The following is a 24,547-nucleotide window of genomic DNA, read 5'->3' as shown; positions in this document are numbered from 1 at the left end:
ACTATTGTTGATGCTTGTGCTACTAACTCTACTTCTTGTGAAGCATCTACCTTAAAGGAGAATGTTGAGCTAAGGGCTCAACTTGAGTTGCTAACTAGCAATTGTAGGAAATTGGAAGAAAGCAATAAAACGCTCTCACACTCTCTTGAGGATCTTCTAACTTCCTACGATGAACTAAAGTTAGCTCATGAGGCTAGTATCACTAAGGTAACATCTTGTGAGCCTCATGTGGACATTAGCACAATCTCTACTACATATGCTATAGTGCCATGTGCTAGTCCTTGTAATCCATCTAGTCAAACTAGTGATACACCTTGTGTTGGATTACTTGCCTTGCCTTGTTGCTCTAACAATGAAGCTTCTACTTCCTCTAGTACTTGTATTTCTACTAACCATGTAGAGGAAATAAAAGAGCTCGAGGCCCAAGTCATTTCTTTGAAGAAAGACTTGGAAAAGCGTCATGAAGGGAAATCCACACTTGACAAGATGCTAAGTGTGCAACAATCCCCCAATGACAAGAGTGGACTTGGATTCAACTCCAATAACAAGAACAAGTCCAAGAGCAAGAACAACAAGAAGAAGGGCCAAGACAAAGTCAAGGATCCGGCCAAGTTGGTTTGCTTCAAGTGCAAGGTTGAAGGGCATCATGTTAGATCATGCCCATTGAAGAAGAAGAAGAAGAAGCACTTGAGTGAGAAACAACAAGGGAAACGGCCACAAGGTCAAGGTCAAGCTCATGCTCGACCTCAAGTTGAAGATAGGCCACTTCCCAAGAAGAATCAAGATATTGTTCCCCAAGAGAAGAAATCAATAAAGAAGAGAAAGGGGAACACTTGCTACTTATGCCGTGTGAAGGGGCACTTTGCTTCTTCATGTTTAGGTAGTACCTTATCTAACCCTATAATTGTTGATGATGATTATTCTCTAGGGAAGGATAAGGATGGCAATGTGTTTGCCAAGTTTGTTGGAACTCAAAGTGGTCTCAAGAAAAGGACCATTTGGGTTGCCAAGCCTATTGTGACTAACCTCTTAGGACCCAACTTGGTTGGGGACCAACAAGCTCAAACGTGATCAATAGGTACATATGGAGGTCATTGGAGACTTGGCTAATTTATGAAGAATTAAGGGATCTTCATATTTTATTTTGACCAAGCCAAGTCGTATGGATCATTATCTATATCTTATATCCAATGTTCCTCCTTGCGGTAACTTATACTTCAACTCTTCATATTCATTGTAAGTTACTTGCCCCTTTGCATGTTTGGTTTTGTATCAAATATGTGTTTGTATGTGTTGAGTCTTACTTGCCTATCTTGTGTATTCAAGTATGATTGTTTGACTCACCATATACTAGTGTATTGTTTTGAGCCTAATGCATCTTGATAATATCTTATTTGGCTCTCTTTGAGTGATTAATGGAACATCCCATTTTGGGGAGTGATATGCATTGTGCATCTCTCTTTCTTTAAAATGTGTGTACATGGGTACCACCACTTAGTATTGATATTGCAAGATTATCTAGTCACTATGTGGTGTGTCATACTCATGAGAAATTCAAATTCTAAATGTCCATTAATCATCTCTAGTCGAATTTTAGTTGCCTCTTGTTTAGAAGAAATGTTTTATCACATTATGGGGGAGTAATATGTTTTGTACATATCACAAACCTAAGAAAATGTGACCATATGAGGTTATGCCACTTGGAGTTGATACACGTAATTATCTTGTTCCTAGGTGGCATGTTTGCTCAAACAAGCTCCACTTCTATTAAAAAGCTCTTATTGGCTCATCCTATGGATTCTTGTTTGATTAAGAAATTCTTGGTACGGTTTTCCTCAAATACATATCTCTATATCTTATTTGGGACACCGTTTGCTTCAAGTTATTCTAATCATTGTCGTGCGTGATTGTTTGACTAATTGAAGCTATCAAGAATCTTCATCCGTGCATAGTGCTTAATTCTATATACTTATCCTATGCCTTTTATTGTGAAATTGATCCTTGTTGTAAATTCACCACCGGAAATTATTTCCAATATACTCATTGTCTTTGACAATTGATAACCTTGTATGTGGTTGAATTCATGGATCATCTTCACCTTGGAATGCTTCTTATTTTACTTATTTCATTTCAAAGAAATCTTTGTTGCTCCCACGTGTCTTCTTTGTCCCTTTGAAAAATCTTTTGATAAATTCTCTTGATTCATATCAAGTGTTTGTTTTGGAAGACAAATATTTTCCTTACGGTACATTGTGCCATTGTGAAAAGTGTAGAGGGTTTGGTTTATTTGTTTGAACCTTGCTCTTTTTGGGAGTTTGCTATCTCATTCCTTCTTACATGTTTTATTTGCTTGAATGAGATAAATCTTTGAGCATGTTTGCTTTACTTCATCCTTTATGCTCAATGGTTTCTTCTTAGTTCATTTGATTGAACTTTGTTGAACAAATCTTTTGTGATTTGCGTCTTTGATATATTTTGGACAACAAATTTGTTTGGTCACATCTTCATGCTTTCTTTAGATTCATTTGGTGTTTTGTCCAAAGTATATCTTTCTTGGATCTTTAAAGTCTTTATGCATGCTTATACGTAATTTGTTTACATTTGTAGCGTGCTTGCCTTCTTTGATCCATTATATAGGGTATACTCCATCAAATCCTAAACGGCTAAGATGTGCATGAAATTCAAATTTCATCTATAAATATGCACATATTTATATGGAGTGTGTCCTATGTATTGTGGTTATTCTAACCATTGTGGACCCAATAAGTTTGGGGACCAAGATGTACTTAAATAATGTTTTAGGTACATTGGAGATGCAATGGAGGCTTGTCTCATCTATAAGGAAGGTGTTGTCACCATATGGTAATTGGGGTCAAGCTAGGATGATGAATGAACTCTTATCTACTACATCAAGCCATTGCTATCTCGGTAACAAGTATCTTATTCATGCATTCTCATATAGCATCCAACCTCTTGTAGGTTGTATCTTGGCATGAAATTATTTCTTTCGAAAATATTGCGGTTCTTGAAAAACCCTTTTAAAATAAAACATCTTATTGAACATTTGAGTAATTTGAGAAGATGCATATGATAGGTTATATATATATCATATTTTATGATTCACCTATCACAAATATGCCCTCTAGCAATTTATTGCATATAAATTCCTCAAAGAGCTCTTGTGTGCAATATTGATGAATTTGTGAAATAAATCCGTATTTGAGATACTTGTTGCCTTTCTCAAAACATTCCAACTAGCCTTACTTCCCTTATTGTTAGTTGTGATGTTTTTGAGATTTTATTTGGTTGAAGTTCATTTATATACCATAAGTGAAAAGTGGAGCCATAGGCTATATATGCTTTTAAGCAAACATCCTTTGGTATATTTTATGACTTCATTTTGGATATCTAGTCCTATTTATTTTGTTAACCTCTTGTGTGTGCATGTTTCTTTATGGATCATTTTGTCCACTTTAGAAACTTATATACATAAGAGCGTTAATCCATCATCTTGATATCTTTGTCCTTTGCCAACCATCTTTTATCCTTTGTTTCTTAGTGGTGTTGGTAAAGGAGATTTATGAGTGCTTGGTTTATTTTTTTTCCTTCTTGCACTCATATCTTGTAATTGTTGGACTAAAGTTGTTCTTGATAAGCATATTCTCCTTATCCTAGTTGCGTTCTAAATGATATATATAGGGAGTGAGGATTCCATGTTTATGCATATTGTATTCAAATGCAAACATTATAAATTATGCACGAACCTTGGGGAGCTTCCTTATTTTTATTTAGAGCACTATATCTCTCTTATCATGATATCTTTGTTCGTCCAATTGGATCTTTGATTGCTTGCTTTATTTGTTAAAGCTTCCTTCACCATGTTATCCTTGTGCAATCTTTGATCCTCAATATAGTTTGACTTCCTTCAAGTATTCATCATTGGATATGTGCATTTGATTCCACTCAAATTATGAGAAGTGCACACCTTGGGGAGGAACTCACATTATATTGGCTTTCTAAATTTTTCACCCATTTTGACAATCGATGCCAATGGGGGAGAAGTTTAGAGGGTTTAAGGGAATAGTTTTATACTTAAGTTTTGTTTGTGCTTAAGTGCTTTGTCCTCTCATGCATTCCATATTTATATGTCTTGCATGGTTGTATATATATATATAGTGGAAACTATCCCAAAGGTTAATCTTGACAATATATGCAATGAATTCATGTTCATCACACGTGCATACATTGTGGGGGAGTTTTCTCTATATATATTGGTTCTACTCACATCTCTTGCATTTGTTGTAGTTGTGTGAGTAGAGCCGGTTTTGATATGGGCTAATAGCTTTGTGTTACTTGACCATATCAAATACAACCTCTTGTATACAACTTATTCTCGGATAAGTTGCGTACTTGTCTCTAATATTCATTATATAAACCCTCTTATTGTGGTTGTCATCAATTACCAAAATGGGGGAGATTGTAAGGGTACATTGCCCCTATGTGTGGTTTTGGTAATTAATGACAACTCCTATGGACTAATGTTTTCATTGAGTTTATATGAAGGAATATTCCATAGGTACTACTTGTACTCCATATGTTGGATTCAAGTATGGATGCCATGAAGATAAAGATATACCTTGTGTATTGGCATCAAGATCATCGATACAAGGTTGAGTTGGGCAAGTTCAAGATGAGCATCTCAAGTGAATCACATGCTTGAAGCTTGCCATCCATTTGGTGATAATGGACTAGTGAAGATGTGTATCAATGGAGCTTTCCCATCATAGTGTATGGGGGAGCATTTGTGAGTCTTCACGAAGCAACATTGGTCAAGTGAGGCATTCCGGCTTGAGTGAAGCTTGAAGAGTTATCATCAAGGTCAAGCGGGATGCGCAAGGCAAAGGTATGGTCTTGCTAGGTTTTCCTTTTACCGGTCTCAAGGTGGATGTTGGGAGACCGGATTATAGGATACATAGCCGCACTATTAAGAGGGGCTTTCGGTTGGGTAACTTGATCACATCGTCTTAGGGAGCTCAATCCTTTGCATACTTTGCATATCCGTATTGCTTCTTGGTGTTTCTCTCGTGTGAGGTTCTTGAGCTTGTTGCTAGCTTTACAACAAGTCCAAGTTCATCGAAAACGGAATCCGCATGCATCTTCTATTGCGTTTTCGAGGTTGGGTGATTTTACCGGTTATTCATGATATAAGGTTCTACCTTTTATATTCATGATAAAATCCCCTCCTATAGATTCTTGTGTTTTCACTTTCCATAGGATAGCATTTGTTATTATCTTCCAAACAAAACTGGTTTCATTCGAATCGGGGTTCGGGAGCAAAAGTTATTAAAGAAAGAGTAAAAGAAGAAAAAGAAAAGAAAAAGGAAAAAGGGGGAGGCTGCCGGTTGGGCGCCCGGCCTGCCGGGCCAGACGCCGGCCCACCCGGTCGACCGGGCGGCCACCGGCCCACGCGCCGGGCAGCCCAGCCAACCCTCCGGTCCGACCGGGAGCCGCACCGGGCCGCCTCTCCACCTTCGGCCCGTCACGCGGCTCGGCGCGCGCCGCGCGGCTCGTGGCCGGCCTTGGGCCGGGTCCACGGCCGGGCCGCCTGCTCGCTCCTTCGGTCCGGCCGGATCCGGACCGGGCCGCCTTGGCCGCCCAAAGCCCACGCGGCTCGGCTCCTTCCCCGCGCGGCTCGAAGCTTTTCCACCGCCCAGCGCGGCATCGCCCGCCCGGTTCTTCGGGCCGGTCGGACCGAGGCGAGCCGCCGGCCTCCCCGGCCCGAGCTCCGGTCAAGCGGCCCGGCGGCCGGCACAGGCACCTTTTTTGCCCGTTTTTCTGCGTTTTTAATGGTTCTTTTTCCCCAACGGTCATTTTTCTCCCTAGACTATAAATAGCCCTTCTTCCACCTTGAGCAAGCACTTCTTCCCCTTTCTCTCACCTCCATTGTTGCATTTGAAGAAGTTGCTCTCTCCCTTGATTCCTCCAACCATTCTTGCCCATATTTGAGGATTTGAGAGAAGAGATCTAGATCTACACTTCCACCAAACCATTTCTTCTCTAAGTGAGGGAATCTCTTGGGATCTAGATCTTGGAGTCTTTGGTTGACTTTCCCCTTGTTCTTCCTCTCCAATCTCATCCTAGCATTCGTTGCTTTGGTGGGATTTGAGTGTGAAGGACTTGAACACCTCCGGTGTTCTTGCTTTGCATCATTGCATAGTGTTGAGCTCTCCACCACGATTTGTTCGAGTGAGAGACCGTGAGCTTGTTACTCTTGGAGGGTGACCTCCTAGTTGGCTTGGCGGTTGGTGCTCCGGTGATCTCTTCAAGAAGATTGTGAAGAGGCCCGGGCTTCTCCTTCGTGGAGCTTGTGAAGTGGTTGTGGAGCTTGCCATCTCCGGAGCGGAGGAAAAGCTAACCATAAGGAAAGGGCCATTATCCTTCGTGGGTGTGGTTCGGAGAATAGGGTGAGCCTTCGTGGCGCGGGGAATCCTTCGTGGGACCTCCACTCCTCCAAACGTGACGTACCTTGTTGCAAAGCAAGGGAACACGGGAATACATCCTCGTCTCCGCGTGCCTCGGTTATTTCTATACCCGAGCTCTCTTTCCTTGTGATAGCCATCGTGCTTGAAGTATATATATATCTTGCTATCACTTGTGCTACATATATCTTGTGCGTATCTTGCTTAGCTCTAGTTGTTATTGTTATACCTAGTTGAGCTTAGCATATCTAGGGTTTGTGCTTGTAAACTAAACGATAGTTTAATTCCGCATTCTTACAAGACAAATCCGAAAGAGTTTGTAATTGCCTATTCACCCCCCCTCTAGGCGACATCTCGATCTTTCACACGCCCTGCCTCCGGTGTATATAAAGAGGGGCGCACACTCGGCTGCCTCATCTCATCTCCTCCCCCACAAACCGTAGCCGTCGCACGATCTCCATCGTAGTGCCACTCCCTAGAATCCCGCGAGGGAATCCATGGCTGGTCCAGGTGACCGGTGAGGCGGTCGAGGTCGGGGTCGCCACGGCCGGGGCCACCGTGCTGGAGCAGCATCACCCCCGCAGCTCGTCGTCGCCTGTGCCGTCGTCGTTTTTGGAGGAGGTGAGGTGCTTCGAGTTCATCCTACGCATCGACAAGGACCCCCTCGCCATCAAGCGACTGCTAGACAAGTTCGCCGAGTTTGTCGACGACATCGAGCCGACCGAGTTGCAGCTGCGGGAGGCCAGATATGACTTCTGCCGGTGGCCTGTCGAGGTCTTGTTCGACGGGTTGGGCAAGATGTACCTGCACACCGGGTGGGACAAGTTTCCCTGCGCCCACAATCTCGAGGCCGCATGCACACCTTTCTCTACGAAAGCGTCGACGAGATGATCGCCAAGTTGTTCGACGAGACATCCTGCTGCAGGCACAACCACACTACCACACGGACGAGTCTGGCAAGGACACCGACAACTAGTGTTTTTCGAGTGTTCTTTCTTTGCAGCGAAGATGGCCACCAGCCAATTGAAGCCACTAGTGGAGGTTTCTAGATGTCTTTCTCCACATCTAAGAACATAGACACACAGAACCCATCTGGATTTTCTATTTTGGGCGACTAGGTCTGAGAGTGTTCTTTCTTGGGAGCAAAAGAACGAAACCAGCGAGTCCAACACTAATTAGGTTTTCTTATTTTACAATTTCGAAACCATGTTCCAAACTATGTAGTAGTAGTTTCTGTAATGTTTCTATTTATAATTAAATGAAAAGAAAAAAATAGGTAAAACTATTTATGCGTCAGCCCGCAAACAAACGGCGCAGATTTTCGTATCCGCGGAATGATAGATATGCGCGATCTTTTTAGAATATGCGCCGGGGAGTTAGCAGCAGGGCCCCGCTCCTCACTTTACCGGCCCGACCTCGCCCACCCTTGGCCCGGGACCAGCGACGGTCCAGGGCCCGCCCCCGCAGCAAGTCGTCAGGACGCTGGTAGCAGCCCGTAGCGCCTCTGCTCTGTTCGCTCGCGCTGCCGTCGTCTGCGTCGACTCTCTCCCCCATATCTCCATCCCCGCGCGGCGCGACACGGGCGGCTGCTCCTCGTCGTCGCCTAGGGCGCCGCGGAATCGCAACGGCCCTACTTCTCTCGCTCAATCTTCTCCACTCCACGCCTCCTCCCCCACACCACCGAACCAACGCCGCGGTCGTCGTCGCCGCCTTGCCCCGCTGCTGCTGCTGCCCCCCGACGCGGAGCAGGAGATCGATCGGGCCGTGCTTCCTGCTGCTGCTACTGGTAAGGAGCCCTAGCTAGCTTTGCCTGCCAGTGTTGCTTTCTTACGCCAATTTTGTTCTAGCACCTCTGTGAGCCGATCGTTCCCAATCTCTGTTTTCTCCGTCCAATGCTCTTCTGCTGCTAATCTGATCCCACCCGCCCATCCATGGTTCAACTAGTTCCTTCTTCGCATCGATGCCTCCAATGTTCGACGAGCGGGCGCATCCACCTATGTTTTTCTCATCCTCAACTTACGGTAATACTAGTGCTATTAATTGCAGTTTTGAAAATCAAACGAGACAGATGTAGGGGGTTAAACTGACCACCCCCCACATGGTCCATGCTCTCTGTTAACTCTGCCCCTCACTTGATACTTCAAAGCTGATGCCACTATTTGCTTACCTAATTTATTCGGCGTATTATTACATCTGAGATCAGTTCGTGCTAATCGTTAGTTGGCTGTTCCTGCTACACCGTACCCATAATTCGTGGCAAATGCTTCGGCTACAAGTGCAAGCTGGGACCCTTTGCTTGCTGCCCCTCTGAAATATTTAACCCTGAAGAGCCTGCAAATTCTTGCAGCGGCCTGCCATATGATTTTCTGCTGTCCTGCTCCGTCCACACCCGCTTCTTAAAAACCTGCAGGCCGTGGAAGCAGTAAATGTGAATGAACCTGCCTATTTTTTTTTTGTCTCTGTCTTTTTTTATGGCAACCTGTAGGATGACGGCCATTAGCAGTCTGCTTCTCATCTGTAGACTTTCAGTTTCTATTTCGAGAGCGAATTGTGGACGTTTTGAATAGCCATCCCCTTCTCTTGTTTTGTAGTTTTGGGGAGCAGGGAAGTGTATTAGTTTGCTTTCGGGACTTGGGAGCATCCCTGCTCTGAAACTGTGAACCTTGGGTACAGGTGGAACCGTGCTATAAACTTATCGAGAAAAGTCATGACGCCCTCAGACTGTGTATGTATCTGATTTGACTGTGCATGTATTTTCTCATGTGGAAGAGTGGGAAGTTAGCTGTTAGCACACTCTCATTTTCTGCATTGGCAGGACACCATGATTTTAAAGGCTGAAGAAAACTGGGAGTATCTAGTTCACGTTTTATTTAGCCTGGGTCTGTTAGGAATCTTTCTTTTGGTAGCTGGAACTCAAATTAGCTAACAGTTATATCAAGTTTCATCGCAGGAACTCCATCTTAACTCGCCATCTTCCTAAATAGAACAAAATAACAAATGCTAATTGTTACCTATTTTGTTATATGAAATGGAGTTCTTAGGTATTGTGTTGTAACTTTCCACCATTAGTACTGACGTACTGTAGTATTTTCATGTACTGTTATGATGCTACCGAGATAATTCTTTTTTAACAGTCTATTTTTTTTTCAGGTGTCTCGCTACGTTTGAACACGCAGAATGCCTCGAGGGCGAGGTTCTTCTGTGTCAGTGCCCGAGAAGCCTAAAGTTGACGAAGGAGTCAGTTCTGATAAGGATAACAGCAGGCATAAGAGGAGCCCTTATTTGTTGCTGGGATTGCTGATACTCTTCCTTCATGGATCATGGTCTGTTTACCGTATGCAGTTTGCAAGTCTTCCTTTGCCCCTTAATGCTGAGCAGGCTGGTAAGCGTGGGTTTTCAGAGGCTTCTGCCCTTAAGCATGTCAAGTACTTGTCAGGCCTGGGTCCTCATCCTGTTGGTTCAGATTCCCTCGATCTTGCTGTGCAGGTTGTGCTTCACTTTCTTGCTTTTGTTTTTTATTAAACAGTTTTTGCTTAAAATTTAATTGTTCAGACCAACTATAACATTTCAGTTAATGTTATTATGCATTAATATATTCTAAAGAGTCCTGGTCAGTGACATTTTTCTATTATGTTGGAAGTAGCTTGCTGGCTGTTAATGCTAATTGTGGTGTCTTGTCCAACGAATTGAACTCTGTAGTAGGAAATAGACTGCTTTAAGTTTGCATTCTATGTTTTCGTGTCAAAACTATTTTAAGCCGTAATAACCAGTTATGTAGGCATTGTTAGGAAATTGGATGCCAATTCATGCCAACATTGTAAGATAATGTGTATAACCCTGTTTCTCTCCCTTCTTTCTCACACTACTATAACCAAGAGTCCAAGATGCAGAAGACAACAACTTCGTTGACTTCTCTCAAGCTCTCTGCCCTTTCACCTTGACATGGTCATCCTGATCCTGGCTGCTAGTTGTTTATCTCGTCCGTGCTTCTATGCTGGGAGTCCAGACTAGCTCAGCCATGTCTTTGACCACCAGGTCAGCCATTGAGGGATTGGGGATTGAGAAAAATATTGAGGTCTGGGGTTTGGGCATGATAATGATAAAGGGAATAAGTTAAGGCACCTTAAGTTAAACAGAGGATTCACCTAAGTATATTTTCATATTATCTCTCACTTATACTATTTCTTATATTTCTTCGTTCTCTCATTATAATGGTGCTATGGTATAATCTTGACTTACCATGTGAATTATTCTTGGAACTTACATTTTTTCTATAACATTTCCTTTTAGTTGCACTATCCATTTTTGACATTCCCATGCAATAGTATGTATATGCAGAAGCAGAGAAAATAAAGAAGATAGCTCATTGGGACGTTGATGTTCAACTGGAGTTGTTCCACACAGATATTGGTGCAAATCGTCTAGCTGGGGGCCTTTTCAATGGAAAAACACTCCTGTATTCAGATCTTAAGCACGTGATCCTCAGAATTGTTCCCAAGTATTTACCAGAAGCTGAAGAAAATTTGATTCTCGTCTCTTCTCATATCGACACAGTTTCGACAACGTAAGGCTTATGATACAGCTTTACTTCTGCGTTGCATTATGCAATGTAATATATATGCTTGAGCTACCATCAGATACGAAGAATTTCCTTATGCCTTTTTGACACTTAGTGGTCAAATTGGGACATGGTATATTTACTTTTACAGAATATTATACGCAAGAATCCAACTTGATTACCACCTTCAGTTGAGGAAGGGGTGGGTGCATAAAGTGGACTAAATGAAATGTATACGAAATAAATTAGATTGGACAAATATATGAGCTCAATTGTCCATAAACTGGACACATATGGAGAAGCAAAATTTTCTTAAGATAGCTTGACAAGGACTGTTAGGTGTAAACTAAGTACAAGATGTAACAAGATTCGTGATCCTTTATTTGGGTTGAATACAGCACATGAAGGTTGAATGAGCATGTAGCTTTGCGTCTTGTTTTGAAGTAGCAATACAGATGAAGTCGTTTTATATACTTGCCATGTTTTGTTTACCTAATCATTCTGTCTGAGGATGGTTTTCACTACTACTTTAGGCAGATATTCAGACTGTTCAATTGTACATCTAATGGTAGCAGGATGTAATATTGACACACCAAATGCCTATTTATTTCAAATGCATGTACTGCAGCAGAGCAATTGTCAGTTTCTTAAAAATAAATTTACTTTTATGCTGTTCCAGGGGAGGTGCTGGAGATTGCAGTTCATGTGTAGGAGTCATGCTAGAGCTTGCACGGGGAGTGTCTCAGTGGGCTCATGGGTTTAAGAGTGGTGTCCTGTTTCTGTTCAACACAGGGGAAGAAGAGGGTCTTGACGGGGCCCACAGTTTTATAACTCAGGTAACTACTTTCATACATCACAATAAACCATGCTGTATAACTGATGTATGGCTCATGTCACTGTCGTTATACTCTATAATGTAATTTACTGATATTTGTGCAGCACCACTGGAGAAACTCAGTACGTTTCGCTATTGATTTGGAAGCTATGGGTATCAGTGGGAAATCCACACTTTTTCAGGTTGGGCTCAAAATTTGCTGTTTTCCTTTCTTTTCAGAAATTATGTTTGCATTTACAATTGTAAGAGTCATGTACTTGTTTTCAAGTTTTACTTCAATTTTTTTTAGTTTCCCCTCGTTTTTTAAAATTATGATTGCATATAGAATTGTAAGAATCATGTACTTGTTTTTTATTTTACTTTAACGCTAATGCTACTAAATAAGGTTTTTGAACATTGTAACATAAGATACTGTTCTCTTGTGTTTGCCTATGGCAGAAAATAAAATATTAACCACCTCCCAGGATATTTTGTATGTTCTCAAATTTAGGCACAAAAGATATTTTTACCTGCTTAAAGCATTGATTTTGAACCTTTTCAGCTCAGCCTACTCTTTTTGTTCATATAACAGGGCACTCATCATTTTGCTTTGGAGAGCTTTGCTGCTGTAGCGAAATATCCATCTGCTCAGATAGCTACACAGGTAACACATTGTTTTCATTTCGAGTTATTCTTGGCCAGCTATTGTTCACTTACCTTCGCAGATGCAGTCCACATACAAAAATTGTCCTGCTATAGAAGTTTGAGTGATTTTCCAGTTCCAAGTTATTCTTGGCCAGCTATTGTTCTCTAAAAAGATAAAATATATTTTGGGCACTAGCGGGTAACATTTGATTATAGTAAACTGTGGAAACTTTATCACATTTCCAGGAATTCTGAAATCAAGCAGCTCAGAACAACATTAAGCAATTTGTAATTTTTTTAAATGCCCTATTTAATTCTCCTCTTACATTATGAAGACGGATATGATCCACCTCACATCAGCTTGTTTAGTGCTGACTCCAAACTTAGAGAAGAAATATCAAGTGATATCCTGTTACTAGAGTGAACTAATACTGTTTCACATGGCACTTTACTCAAATAGCATAGGTTAATCTTAGTTTGTCTTCGTTGCATCTTGCAAATATGGCATAACCAAACTTCTAATTACAGGATGTTTTCCGTTCTGGAGCAATAAAATCTGCTACAGATTTCCAAATATATCAGGAAGTTGCTGGTCTTCCTGGCCTTGATTTTGCATATACAGATACAACATCCGTGTATCACACAAAGGTTTGTTTTGATGACTTCATATATATGTACCTTATGATACACTAATAGCAATGATTTAGCTTGTGTTCTGTTTTTCTAATAAACAGATTGGCCTGACTACGTACATATAATATGCCCATTAAGATTCTGAAGAGAAGGTTACAGCCACCGAGTCCCTTAAAATGCATTTAAGTGTATTTGTTATAAACTTGATAACTAATGTATCTATGTCATCTAGTCAGTTACAGCCATTTTTTCCTACTGATCTTTGATTACAATAATTCATTTGCCATGAGATTGTAATTTATGCCTGCCAATCAGAGATTTGAACTGATGTACTATAGCTCTAGATCTAACCGTAATGTTGGTGATCTCGAATTTGTAATACAAGGTCCAAAGAATATGTGGTGGCAGATTCCATCCATTTTTAGTGCCAAACGTTTCAGCTGCTTACTCATCATATCTTATTTCTGTATTCTATGCAGAATGACAAAATGGAGCTTCTGAAACCAGGATCGCTTCAGCATATTGGAGAAAATATGCTTGCTTTCTTACTGCATGCTGCTTCATCACCAAAATTTATGAAGGATGCACAGCAGGCAAAGCAAGAGAACACAGAAGAGAAGAAAGCAATTTTCTTTGATATTCTGGTATAATGATTAAATCATCTTTGTTTGCTGTCTTTCAAATATTATGGCTGTACCATGCATTTTTTTTCTCATTATAAGCTATGTAACTACACATAGCTTTTGCATTTTTATATGTTCCTATGGAAAATAATTCTCTACATTTCTGAGGCGATTATGTCTCATGTAGTAACTCAGGTTGTCGGGCAATATTAAGAACACGAAAGGTGTGAATAATGCGTTATTAACTTCAGGTCAATTTTTTTTATTATCCACAATTTGTTATTGAACAAAGAGATGCATTCTTTGAAACAAAATCCTTGTCAATTGTGATGTCCAAGCAAACTTGAATTTCTTGGGGTGGCAAGATATTATAGGAGCTGGTATGGGTATGACGGGGCAAATATGAGAAAATAAATATCACATATTCTTTCATAACAGAAAGAACACTATTGTACGTCGTATCTTGCTTTAGGAATGACCCAATTCTTGGATGAGTTTTCCATCTTTGATGGTCCTTTGATTTTGATTGGTTAGAGCGATGGAATGGAGTCGTCCAATATTTTTTGCATGGCATCGCTCTATTCCTCATCTCCTTTGTTTGGCTTTGCTAGCAAAAATATGAACAATGGATTCCCTCAAAGAAAAGTTAGACCATGCCATAACTGGAGGAATATATGCAGATAATTTTAGTAGGTGATAAAATGTTTTTGGTGGTATCTGGAAAATAGACAAAAAATTGTTAGTATCTTGAAAAAGTGCATGTGGATTTAGTTAGCATCATTTCACATTCAACTGAATTTCCTTCTGTTTCGGCTTCTTACTTGTATGTGACAACTTTGCAGGGCATGTACATGGTGGTCTACTCACAGCGACTAGCAACCATGTTTCACAACTCGATAATATTTCAGTCACTCCTGATATGGGGAACATCACTGCTTATGGGTGGACGTCCTGGGCTTGTATCGTTTGGAATATCATGTTTGAGCATTATTCTAACATTGATATTTTCTGTCTTCTTACCGGTTGTGGTAGCATTTGCTCTGCCACATATATGTCCCTTTCCTGTTTCCTTTGTTGCGAATCCGTGGTTAGTTATTGGCTTATTTGGTTCACCTGCACTGCTTGGGGCATTCATTGGTCAGCATATTGGATTTATTATCCTGAAGAAGCACATTAACCAAGTCTATTCAAGAACAAAGCCAGGTCTAACTGGTAACACGATAGATTACATTGTTAGCCTGGAAGCTGAGAGGTGGATTTTCAAATCTGGTTTCGTCCAATGGCTCATAGTTTTGATATTGGGAACCTATTTGAAGGTTGGGTCATCCTATGTAGCACTCATCTGGCTTGTTTCGCCTGCTTTTGCATGTAAGTTTGGGGTGACCTTTTGAGTAGTTAATATGTTGGTATTTACCTGGAGTATTGATGGCTGTTGTTTTGTTGCAGATGGTCTTATGGAAGCAACACTATCTCCTGTAAGGTCACCTAAACAGCTTAAGATCTTTACACTGGTTCTGGCTCTGGCTGTGCCAGTTGTGTCATCTGCTGGTTTGTTTATTCGCATGGTTGATGTGATGGTTGGAAGTATTGTACGGCTTGATAGGTAAATCTTTTGATCCTGCAATCTCCAAATGTGTACTGTTTTTTCTCATTCGCTGTGTACGATTATGAAAGTTGTTAACTTAAATTCTGTTAACAAAAATGCCAGTTGATTAAATTAACCAAACTAACGTCCACTTTGATTTAATATATGCAGGAACCCTGGTGGACTACCAGACTGGCTTGGGAATGTAGTAGTTGCCGTTGGCATTGCTATAGTTGTCTCTTTTACGTTTGTGTATCTTCTTTCATACGTCCATATCTCAGGTAAATCATGTCATGCTTGATATATCATCACATTTGTTTTGTAAATTTCTGCCATCTTGTTTATGTATAAAATTTGATCTTGCTTTGATTTGAGATATACATAAAGTGTAAGCCTGCAAGGGGTGTGTTGTTCCGAGTCTGAGGAATGATCATTCCAGCTAAACATTCACCTAAGTGCGTGTCACTTTTTGTTGGAATAATGCCAAGTTGGTACTAACATTTACAAGCCACAAAAGGTGACCACAAACAACTAAGAGACTAAAATTGCAATCAGCTTCAAAGCTGAATTAATCTGAGAATGATCATAGATTTGTGACATTTGTGTTTTTTGCTGGTGAAAAGAAGTCTCCTGCATTTCCCTCTGAAGTTGCTGTACTCAGACATCTATTGTCACATCCAATTCTTGCACTTCTGCAATATGTACATGCATCTGCTTTCTGTCTTACACACAACTGACACAACACATCCCAAAGAAGCTGATATCTGGGATAATGTTTTCTGTAGGTGCGAAAAGAACACTTTTTTCTGTGTTGTGTGCATTATTTGGTCTTGCCCTTATACTGGTATCAAGTGCCATTGTTCCAGCATTCACAGAGGATATTGCTCGTCCTGTAAATGTAAGCACTGGTACACTTTATTTATTGCACTATTCGATTATGTTACTGTGGATTTATCTTAACTTGTGGTATCCTAACATTTTGAGTTGATGGTAAACTGTTTTGACTCCTCTGTAATTTGAAGATGATACTTTTATTTTATTTTAAAAAAATCCAGCATTCTTTTAAGATAATCTCTTATGCATATGATGAACAGGACCTTCAGATTGAAATATAAGTCATTACAGTTTTGTGCATAAAAATTAATGAGTGCGTGATGAAATTTTTACGTCCTTCAATTGTTCCCAAACACAATGGATCATCTTACGTTGCCACTAACCGTGTAGTATTAATTGCTTGCTTAGAAATTCTAGTTACTACTTCCTCCGTTTCAAAGAATAATGCGTCCTATTTTTACTTGTTTTTTATTTGACCAAGAATTACTTCAAATATATAAAGATTGTTTGAATGAAATTAGCATCATTACAAAGTGATTTTCAATACGAATCCAACGATACTAATTACATATAATATAATCAAGCTTTTGTTGCTCAATTTTTATGGTCAAAGTTCGTCTTGGAATACGTGTGCGCCTTATTCTTTGAAACGGAGGTAGTACATAGCAAGGTTATAATATTAAGAAATCAAGGAGTTAAATGTGTCTTGAAATAGTAGCTACTATGAAGGTATATACTGCCAATGATAACTGTTTTGTTATTTTCTCAGGTTGTGCATGTTGTTGATACTACAAGAATGAACACTGGAAATACAGATCCGTTATCCTATATTTCCCTGTTTTCGAACACACCTGGAAAGTTGACAAATGAATTGGCGGGCCTTGGAGGGGAAGAATTTTCTTGCGGAAGGAATATGACAGTTGATTTTGTGACATTTACTGTGAAGTACGGCTGTAGGAGTTACAAAGGGAGCAATACTGGATGGAGCAAATCTGAAGTCCCAGTGCTCCATGTTGAAAGTGATTCTGCTGCAGATGATGTCCGTAGAACAGTAGTATCCGTTGATACCAAGTCATCTACACGCTGGACTCTCGCAATCAATAGGCAGGAAATCGATGACTTCACTGTTGATGGTGAGTTACAATTAAATAGACTGATTAATCCAGGCGAACTAGATAGCTGTTATGTTGCCTTCCTATTTGACCTTCCCATGTCTTATATTATGCAGTGGATTCAGAGCAGTTGGTTCAGCTGGGCGGCAAGAGTGAGGTAGATGGATGGCACACCATCCAGTTTGCAGGTGGCAAGAGCTCACCAACGAAATTCCAGCTAACCCTTTTCTGGTCAAGCAACGCAACACATGCATCTGCAGAAGAGGCTGAAGTACAAGATTCTCCTCTCTTGGTAAAACTAAGAACGGATGTGAATAGAGTTACGCCGATGGTTGAGACGGTCCTTGAAAAGCTTCCACGTTGGTGTACACCTTTCGGCAAGTCCACGTCCCCTTACACGCTGGCTTTCTTGACCGCTCTCCCTGTCAATATTTAGGAAAGGCACATTGGTTCCCCCAACTTCGTGTATGGACAATTTGACGTAGTACTCGTTTATCTTGTATCTAGCTATTCCTGTTAGGCAGAGGCATTATGTTAGGTCAGTACTTTCCATTGCATTCATATCTTCACGACGTACACAAAAAGCTGTAGCAACTTTGAGTTCAACAGTACCCTGTCGAAGCATCAGACATACGTAGAAGATAGCCATGGGTCAAGATGTGTCCTACGAACGAATAGTTGTTTGCTGTGAAAAAACTTCAGATAGAGTGGTGGTTGTAATAAAGACGGGTGTATTTGGATGTTAGTCACGAAAACAATTGAATGCATTGCCAGATTTGAGACATTCTTCTCTGTCGATTTCCTGATGGGTACACATCGTCAATACTCTTATCTGAAGAGTACACAAGTACATTTATTTATGATGATTTGATCCTGTGTTGAATTGTGGATACAGTTGACTGCTGCAGCGCAAACTTGAGAAACATGCACTTTGTCCTGGGACGATACAGTTTGGTGTTGCTGCAGTGTTGTGATTTTGTACTGGAGCATCGCTTATTCCTTGGTGCCAGCGGGCACCCGGAAATGGTGGCAGTTTGTCTGACGGTTTTCTTTTTCATATATTGTGAAGCCTAGATAATCCCTTTGGTTTTATTTACCCTGCGTTTTGGGTTTAATCAAAGGCAAACTTTATAAAGTTTGACCAAATAAGTACTTCCTCCGATCCAAATTAACTGACTCAATTTTGCCTAGATACGAATATATCTAGATATATTTGTTGACTAGATATATCTGATCCAAATTAACTGACTCAATTTTACCTAGATACGTATATATCTAGATATATTTGTTGACTAGATATATCTGCGTCTAGACAAACAAATTTTTTTTTGAACCTGGCTTTGTATATAAAATTAAAATCCAGAAGTTTGATTACAGTCACGCTTGATCAGTCCAACCACACAGCAACATTCATAACACCAAATTGTTGAGCTGCTTTATCCTCCAATGTGGGTTGTGGTTAAGGTAAGCGCTTCACCAGTGATGTTTGGTCGTCTATTCATGGAGAACAAGTTGTGGCTCCGTTTCGAAAAGTTATTTCGTAGAAATGTTGTACTAAGACTTAGAGAGGAAACAGCTCAAACTGGAAGAGAATTGCTAGGTACAACAAAACCTACTCATCTGGTAATGCAGATTTTCATTTCCCCTTTGTTACAGAGACCATATATAATTCAGATATCGAGACCATTAACTCATTGGTTAATGCGCTCAGTTCCCCGTGCACATAGAACACGGTACCGACGCCCAAGGACGTTCGTGCGCACAGGGGAGGCAAGCATGGAGACTTCCATTCCACCTGCAAGCATGGCAACCGAGGCGGAGAGCTTTGACAAAGCAACAAAACAAAACCGGACGCACGCGCGCGGTCTCCTCCCCTCCGCTAGCTTCTCCCCGGGAACACCGAGCCCCGGCACCGGAGCAACTCCCGCCGGTTTTCCGTGGCCGAAGCCGGTCAAACCACCATTACAATAAGCTTTTACAGTACATTAACTGGGCGTCGGGGCATGGGCGATCGCCTCGCCGCGGTGCAGACGTCGGGATCGGCGACGCCAGTGTCGCTCTGCAGTGTCGTGTCGATGGATGGATCCATCGATCGCGACGTTGCCGCTGTTGCTGTGTGGGCGCTGAAAGCAAGGCACTAGCTAGCTGGATTTTCTATTTGGGTAGCTACAGCGTCAGAGGCGTCGCGGTGCTAGGCTCAAAATTGGGTGTCACCCCACGTTAGAGCATCCTCTAGGAGACAGCCTAAAACCGAATAATAACCACTAATTTAGAGGTTCAATTCCAAAAACGATGCAGATATCGTGTACTACGTACTAGTTAAAATCGAAAAAAAGTTTTCCGAGGGAGACCGAAATCCCAACTCGGTCTATATTTGTAGGGTAGAACGAGCGAACCGAACGCAACCCAGACGAAACCCCTAGTTTGCGCGACGGGACTTTCACCTCCTCCCAACTACCGCCGCCGCCGATCTGCGCGCCCTCACCGTCCTCTGCGCCGCCGTCGCCCGATCATGCCGGCATGAGTCTCGAATCGACCCCCGCCAGCCGCCGGAGCTAGCTCGCAGGCCCCGCCACCCTCTCCTGTGGCCGCCGGAGCACCCGCCACCCCCGTCGATGTCAGTGAGCCTGGTCGCGTCCACGAGCTTCCTCAAGCGGCGGCGCGCGAGAAACGCACGTGGTCCCGCAAACTGGTGCTACGACCATCGATGTTGCGGCCACCGTTGTTGTCCCGGCTGTCGCCAAAGGGGCCGCCGCAGCCAAGCCAATAGCGCTGAAGACATCCCGCGCCAAATCGAAGACTTCAGCGCCGAAGAGGACGAAGTCGAAAACCACGACGAGCCGCGGCGGCCCAGCCCCGCTCCCATCCCCGTCGTCGGCGGCGGTTGCCAACGCGAATGACGCCCAGGACGTGCTCGACGACAGGTCAACAAGGTAAAAATAAAATTTCAACTCCAAATCAGCTTAAATTGTGAGCAGAAATTGAGCCCGATTATTGGTAGGAACAACAACGCCTCGTACACGGAGATGTTAGACGAGGTCAACATTGCTCCACTCGCTCTGTCTATGTTGGGATGGACGTAGATGGGGAGAAAGATGAAGATGAATGGGAAGAAGGGGAAGAAGATGAAGGCAAGGAAGGTGTGGTTGAGGTCGAGGCCAATGGAAAGAAGAAGAAAAGAAGGGCCAACAACTACATGGAAATAGAAGACGCAACGTTGTGCCGAGCTTGGGCCGCCGTGGGGATGGATGCAGTCTCCGACACCAATCAAACCTGGAAGCGGTACTGGCAACGCATCGAGGACAAATTCCATAAACTGATGCCTCACGTTCTCCATCCTTTTGATCTCATATACCGATCCCTCCAAGGTAGTTGGGACGCGATTAAACTGGCATGTAGCTGTTGGACGGCGGCAATGGATCAAGTGCAGTCGAATCCTCCTAGCGACGCAACTGTGGACGAATATGTGAGTGAATTTGCTTACTTTCTGTTTGCACAATTTGTGTTTTGTTTGGTGACCACACGTAGACGATTTCTTCTTTATTTTGCAAATGTAGGACTGCATTGCCGATGCTAGATATAGAGACATGGCCGGCAGCAAGGGCAAGAGCTTCACAATGAGACATTGCTTTGATGTGCTCCAACACCTCTCCAAGAGTCCAAGTGGCAATTGAGGGACGAAGAAACAACACCCAAGAAAGCTACAATGGTAGCGCTGGACGATACTAAGGATGAGAAAGAGGGTCGGAACAATGACAAGCCCGAGGGAAACAAGAAGACTAAAGAGAGGCTGAAGCTTGAGGGGGAGGCAGCATTGTTGAGGAACAAATTTGATCAAATGATGAAGTCGAAGAAGGTGATAGCAGCGAAGACTTTGGAGACAAAGCTTGTCATTATCGAGAAGAAGAAAGAGGTGAGTCTTGCAAAGGTTGAAGCCAGCCGAGAGGAATCAAGGAACACGACCAAGTTGGAAGAGATGAGGATATGAGCATGACCAAGACTATGATCAACATCATTGGCATTGTCAATGTGTTCATTATCATCTAGAGCATGAGTAGGACAATGAACAATATCATTGGGACTGTCAATGTGTTGATCATCATCTACAACATTAGTAAGAAAATGATCAACAACATTACCCAAATCTTGCCACAAAATTACCCAAATCTACAAAAGCATTCTCGAGATCATTGCAAGTTTTGTCCCAATTTCCCAAATTAGGGTGTGCAATCATTTCACACCCCGACAAATGCACTGTCCGAATAGGGAAATCTACCATGCACATGCGGTACTTCGATAAGCTACCCCTAGTAGTGCATGCATTTTATCCCTAAAGCCATACTGCCGGTCGCTGGACATAGCACAATCACCGGCGCGTTACCAATATCGACCAAACCCTAACCTCTACCTAAAATCTACGATCGAGATTGTGGTTTGATACGTCTCCAACGTATCTATAATTTCTTATGTTCCATGTTAGTTTTATGACAATACCAACATGTTTTAGTCATACTTTATAATGCTTTTATGCATTTTTCGGGACTAACCTATTAACAAGATGCCGCAGTGCCAGTTCCTATTTTCTGCTGTTTTTTATTTCAGAAAAGTTAGTTTACAAATATTCTCGGAATTGGACGAAACAAAAGCCCACGGCCCTATTTTCCACGGAGTCTTCCAGAACACCGAAGAGGAGACGAAGAGGGGCCACGAGGTGGCCACACCATAAGGCGGCGCGGTGGGGCCCCTGGCCACGCCGGCCTATGGGGTGGGCCCCTCGGGCGCCACCCGACGCTGCCCCTTCGCCTATTTATTCCTTCCATCGCGAAAACCCTAGTACGGAGAGTCACGATACGAGAAAAGTTCCAGAGACGCCGCCGCCGTCAACCCTACCTCGGGGGGGGGGGGAGTTCAGAAGATCGCCTCCGGCACCCTACCAGAGAGGGGAATTATCACCGGAGGGCTCTACATCACCATGCCCGCCTCCGGACTGATGCGTGAGTAGTTCATCCTTGGACTACGGGTCCATAGCAGTAGCTAGATGGTTGTCTTCTCCTCTTGTGCTATCATGTTTAGATCTTGTGAGCTGCCTATCATGATCAAGATCATCTATTTGTAATGATACGTGTTGTGTTTGTTGGGATCCGATGAATATGGAATACTATGTCAAGTTGATTATTGATCTATCATATATGTTATTTATGTTCTTGCATGCTCTCCGTTGCTAGTAGAGACTCTGGCCAAGTTGATACTTGTAACTCCAAGAGTGAGTATTTATGCTAGATAGTGGGTTCATGTCTCTATTGAATCTGGGGAGTGACAACAACCCCTAAGGTTGTGGATGTGCTGTTGCCACTAGGGATAAAACATCAATGCTTTGTCTAAGGATATTTGTATTGTTTACATTACGCACAATACTTAATGCAATTGTCTGTTGTTTGCAACTTAATACTGGAAGGGGTGCGGATGCTAACCTGAAGGTGGACATTTTAGGCATAGATGCATGCTGGATGGAGGTCTATGTTCTTTGTCGTAATGCCCTAAGTAAATCTCATAGTAGTCATCATGATATGTATATGCTTCTCTATTTGTCAATTGCCCAACTGTAATTTGTTCACCCAATATGCTATTTATCTTATTGGAGAGACACCACTAGTGAACTGTGGACCCCGGTCCATTCTTTTACATCTGAAATACAACCTATCGCAATCACTGTTCTCTTTTGTTTTCTGCAAGCAAACATAATTCTCCACACCATACGTTTAATCCTTTGTTTTCAGCAAGCCGGTGAGATTGACAACCTCATTGTTAAGTTGGGGCAAAGTAGTTTGATTGTGTTGTGCAGGTTCCACGTTGGCGCCGGAATCACTGGTGTTGCGCCGCACTACACTCCTTCACCAACAACCTTCACGTGGCCTTCATCTCCTACTGGTTCGATAAACCTTGGTTTCTTATTGAGGGAAAACTCGCTGCTGTACTCATCATACCTTCCTCTTGAGGTTCCCAACGGACGTGTGCTTTACCGTCACAAGCAGCTACTTTTCTGGCGCCGTTACACCCCAGGGATTTCTAACTCCCTACACGCCAGCATGGGTGTACCTTGGAGAAATCGGGCGCTCCTGCTGGCGGAGGAACACTCCGAGACCTAGACCGACCGGCCGGACCACGGGAAGAATACGATGGCCTGTTCGAGGCGGCCGCTTGAGGGTTCGACAAAACCCTGCCAAATCAACGAAGGTAGGACATGCAAACTCAGGTGCCTTGCCTGTCGTGATGCTTTGGGGATCGGGGATCACCGTCGATGACAATCCTCCGATTAGAGGCGGCCGCCATGGTCACCGCCCTTGTTGCGCGCGACCTTGAACATACCGGGGAGGGGCGCTTCAGAGAGGCCTCGAGGTTGCCTCTGCCGACCACTAGCTGGTCTAGTTGGCGCGCCTCCCAAACTTCCTCGGTGGACATCTTCTGCTTGGTGGGGAGGTCGTCGGGCGGAGGGGGAGGAGGAGCGACGGCTATGGAGAAACCGAGGGTGGTGGAGATTACCTGTTGGGCGGTGAGAGGAGTGGAGTGCAGAGTAAAGGGGTATGCCTTGTCTCACGTGGTTCTTAACGCGTGCAAATAGTAACCGTGCGGCGCTCGGCACACGACAGTGCCCGTCCTTGGAAAAAACAGCCAAATCGGCCGTTCCTCTCGGGCCAACTTTTGGCACGCTTTAAACATCGTGCCGTGCAACATTTTGGTGCGAGCTGGACTTTTAATGGCCTAATTTTGGCCCACTGTATATGAGAAAACACATTTTTTGTCGAAATGGGGGAAATATCGCCCCAGCTTCTGCATCCGGATGCACACGGCTTTTTTATTAGATTATTCACGAAACCTTACAAGAAACAATACAAAAGATCAATCTCGAAGCAACCTTACTATACCTACAGTGGGATGAAGAGGGTGACAATACACCAACTCACATCATCCAAAACTAAATGCCTTCCCGAACCGCCCAATAGCAGGTGAGAAGCACATCCAGTCAAGCAGACTCTCAGCACACGCCAACGCCCACGCCACAGGAGTTGCTCCCGCCGTCTTCCTCGACTCCATCTTCAAGAGAGATCATTGCATTAACCTTGCAAGACCTGCCGTCGATGCCACCATGACGCTAGACGGCTCCACCATCCTGCACATGTACATCATCCCGCATCTGTCGATGATACCCTGCAACACCATGCCACTGAGACTCAGCGCCAACAATGTGGTAGATGAACACCACTCC

General features: G+C 42.9%; 1 protein-coding gene across 1 annotated transcript; it reads left to right on the top strand.

Moving 5' to 3' along the window:
- Window positions 1–9,634: 9,634 nt before the first annotated feature.
- LOC124675461 (endoplasmic reticulum metallopeptidase 1-like) lies at window positions 9,635–18,067 on the top strand. The gene is made up of 13 exons (XM_047211536.1): window positions 9,635–9,965; window positions 10,805–11,043; window positions 11,717–11,873; window positions 11,977–12,054; window positions 12,444–12,515; window positions 13,025–13,144; window positions 13,609–13,773; window positions 14,595–15,120; window positions 15,199–15,355; window positions 15,509–15,618; window positions 16,123–16,235; window positions 16,941–17,304; window positions 17,400–18,067. The coding sequence occupies exons 1-13, from the start codon at window positions 9,657–9,659 to the stop codon at window positions 17,717–17,719; spliced, it is 2,730 nt and encodes a 909-aa protein (XP_047067492.1). The 5' UTR covers window positions 9,635–9,656; the 3' UTR covers window positions 17,720–18,067.
- Window positions 18,068–24,547: the final 6,480 nt, after the last annotated feature.

This window comes from Lolium rigidum, chromosome 7 (genome assembly GCF_022539505.1).
Source record: "Lolium rigidum isolate FL_2022 chromosome 7, APGP_CSIRO_Lrig_0.1, whole genome shotgun sequence".
NCBI classification, from domain to species: Eukaryota; Viridiplantae; Streptophyta; class Magnoliopsida; order Poales; family Poaceae; genus Lolium; species Lolium rigidum.
The sequence above is the reverse complement of the archived record's forward strand: the minus strand, read 5'-3'. Positions and strand labels throughout refer to the sequence as shown.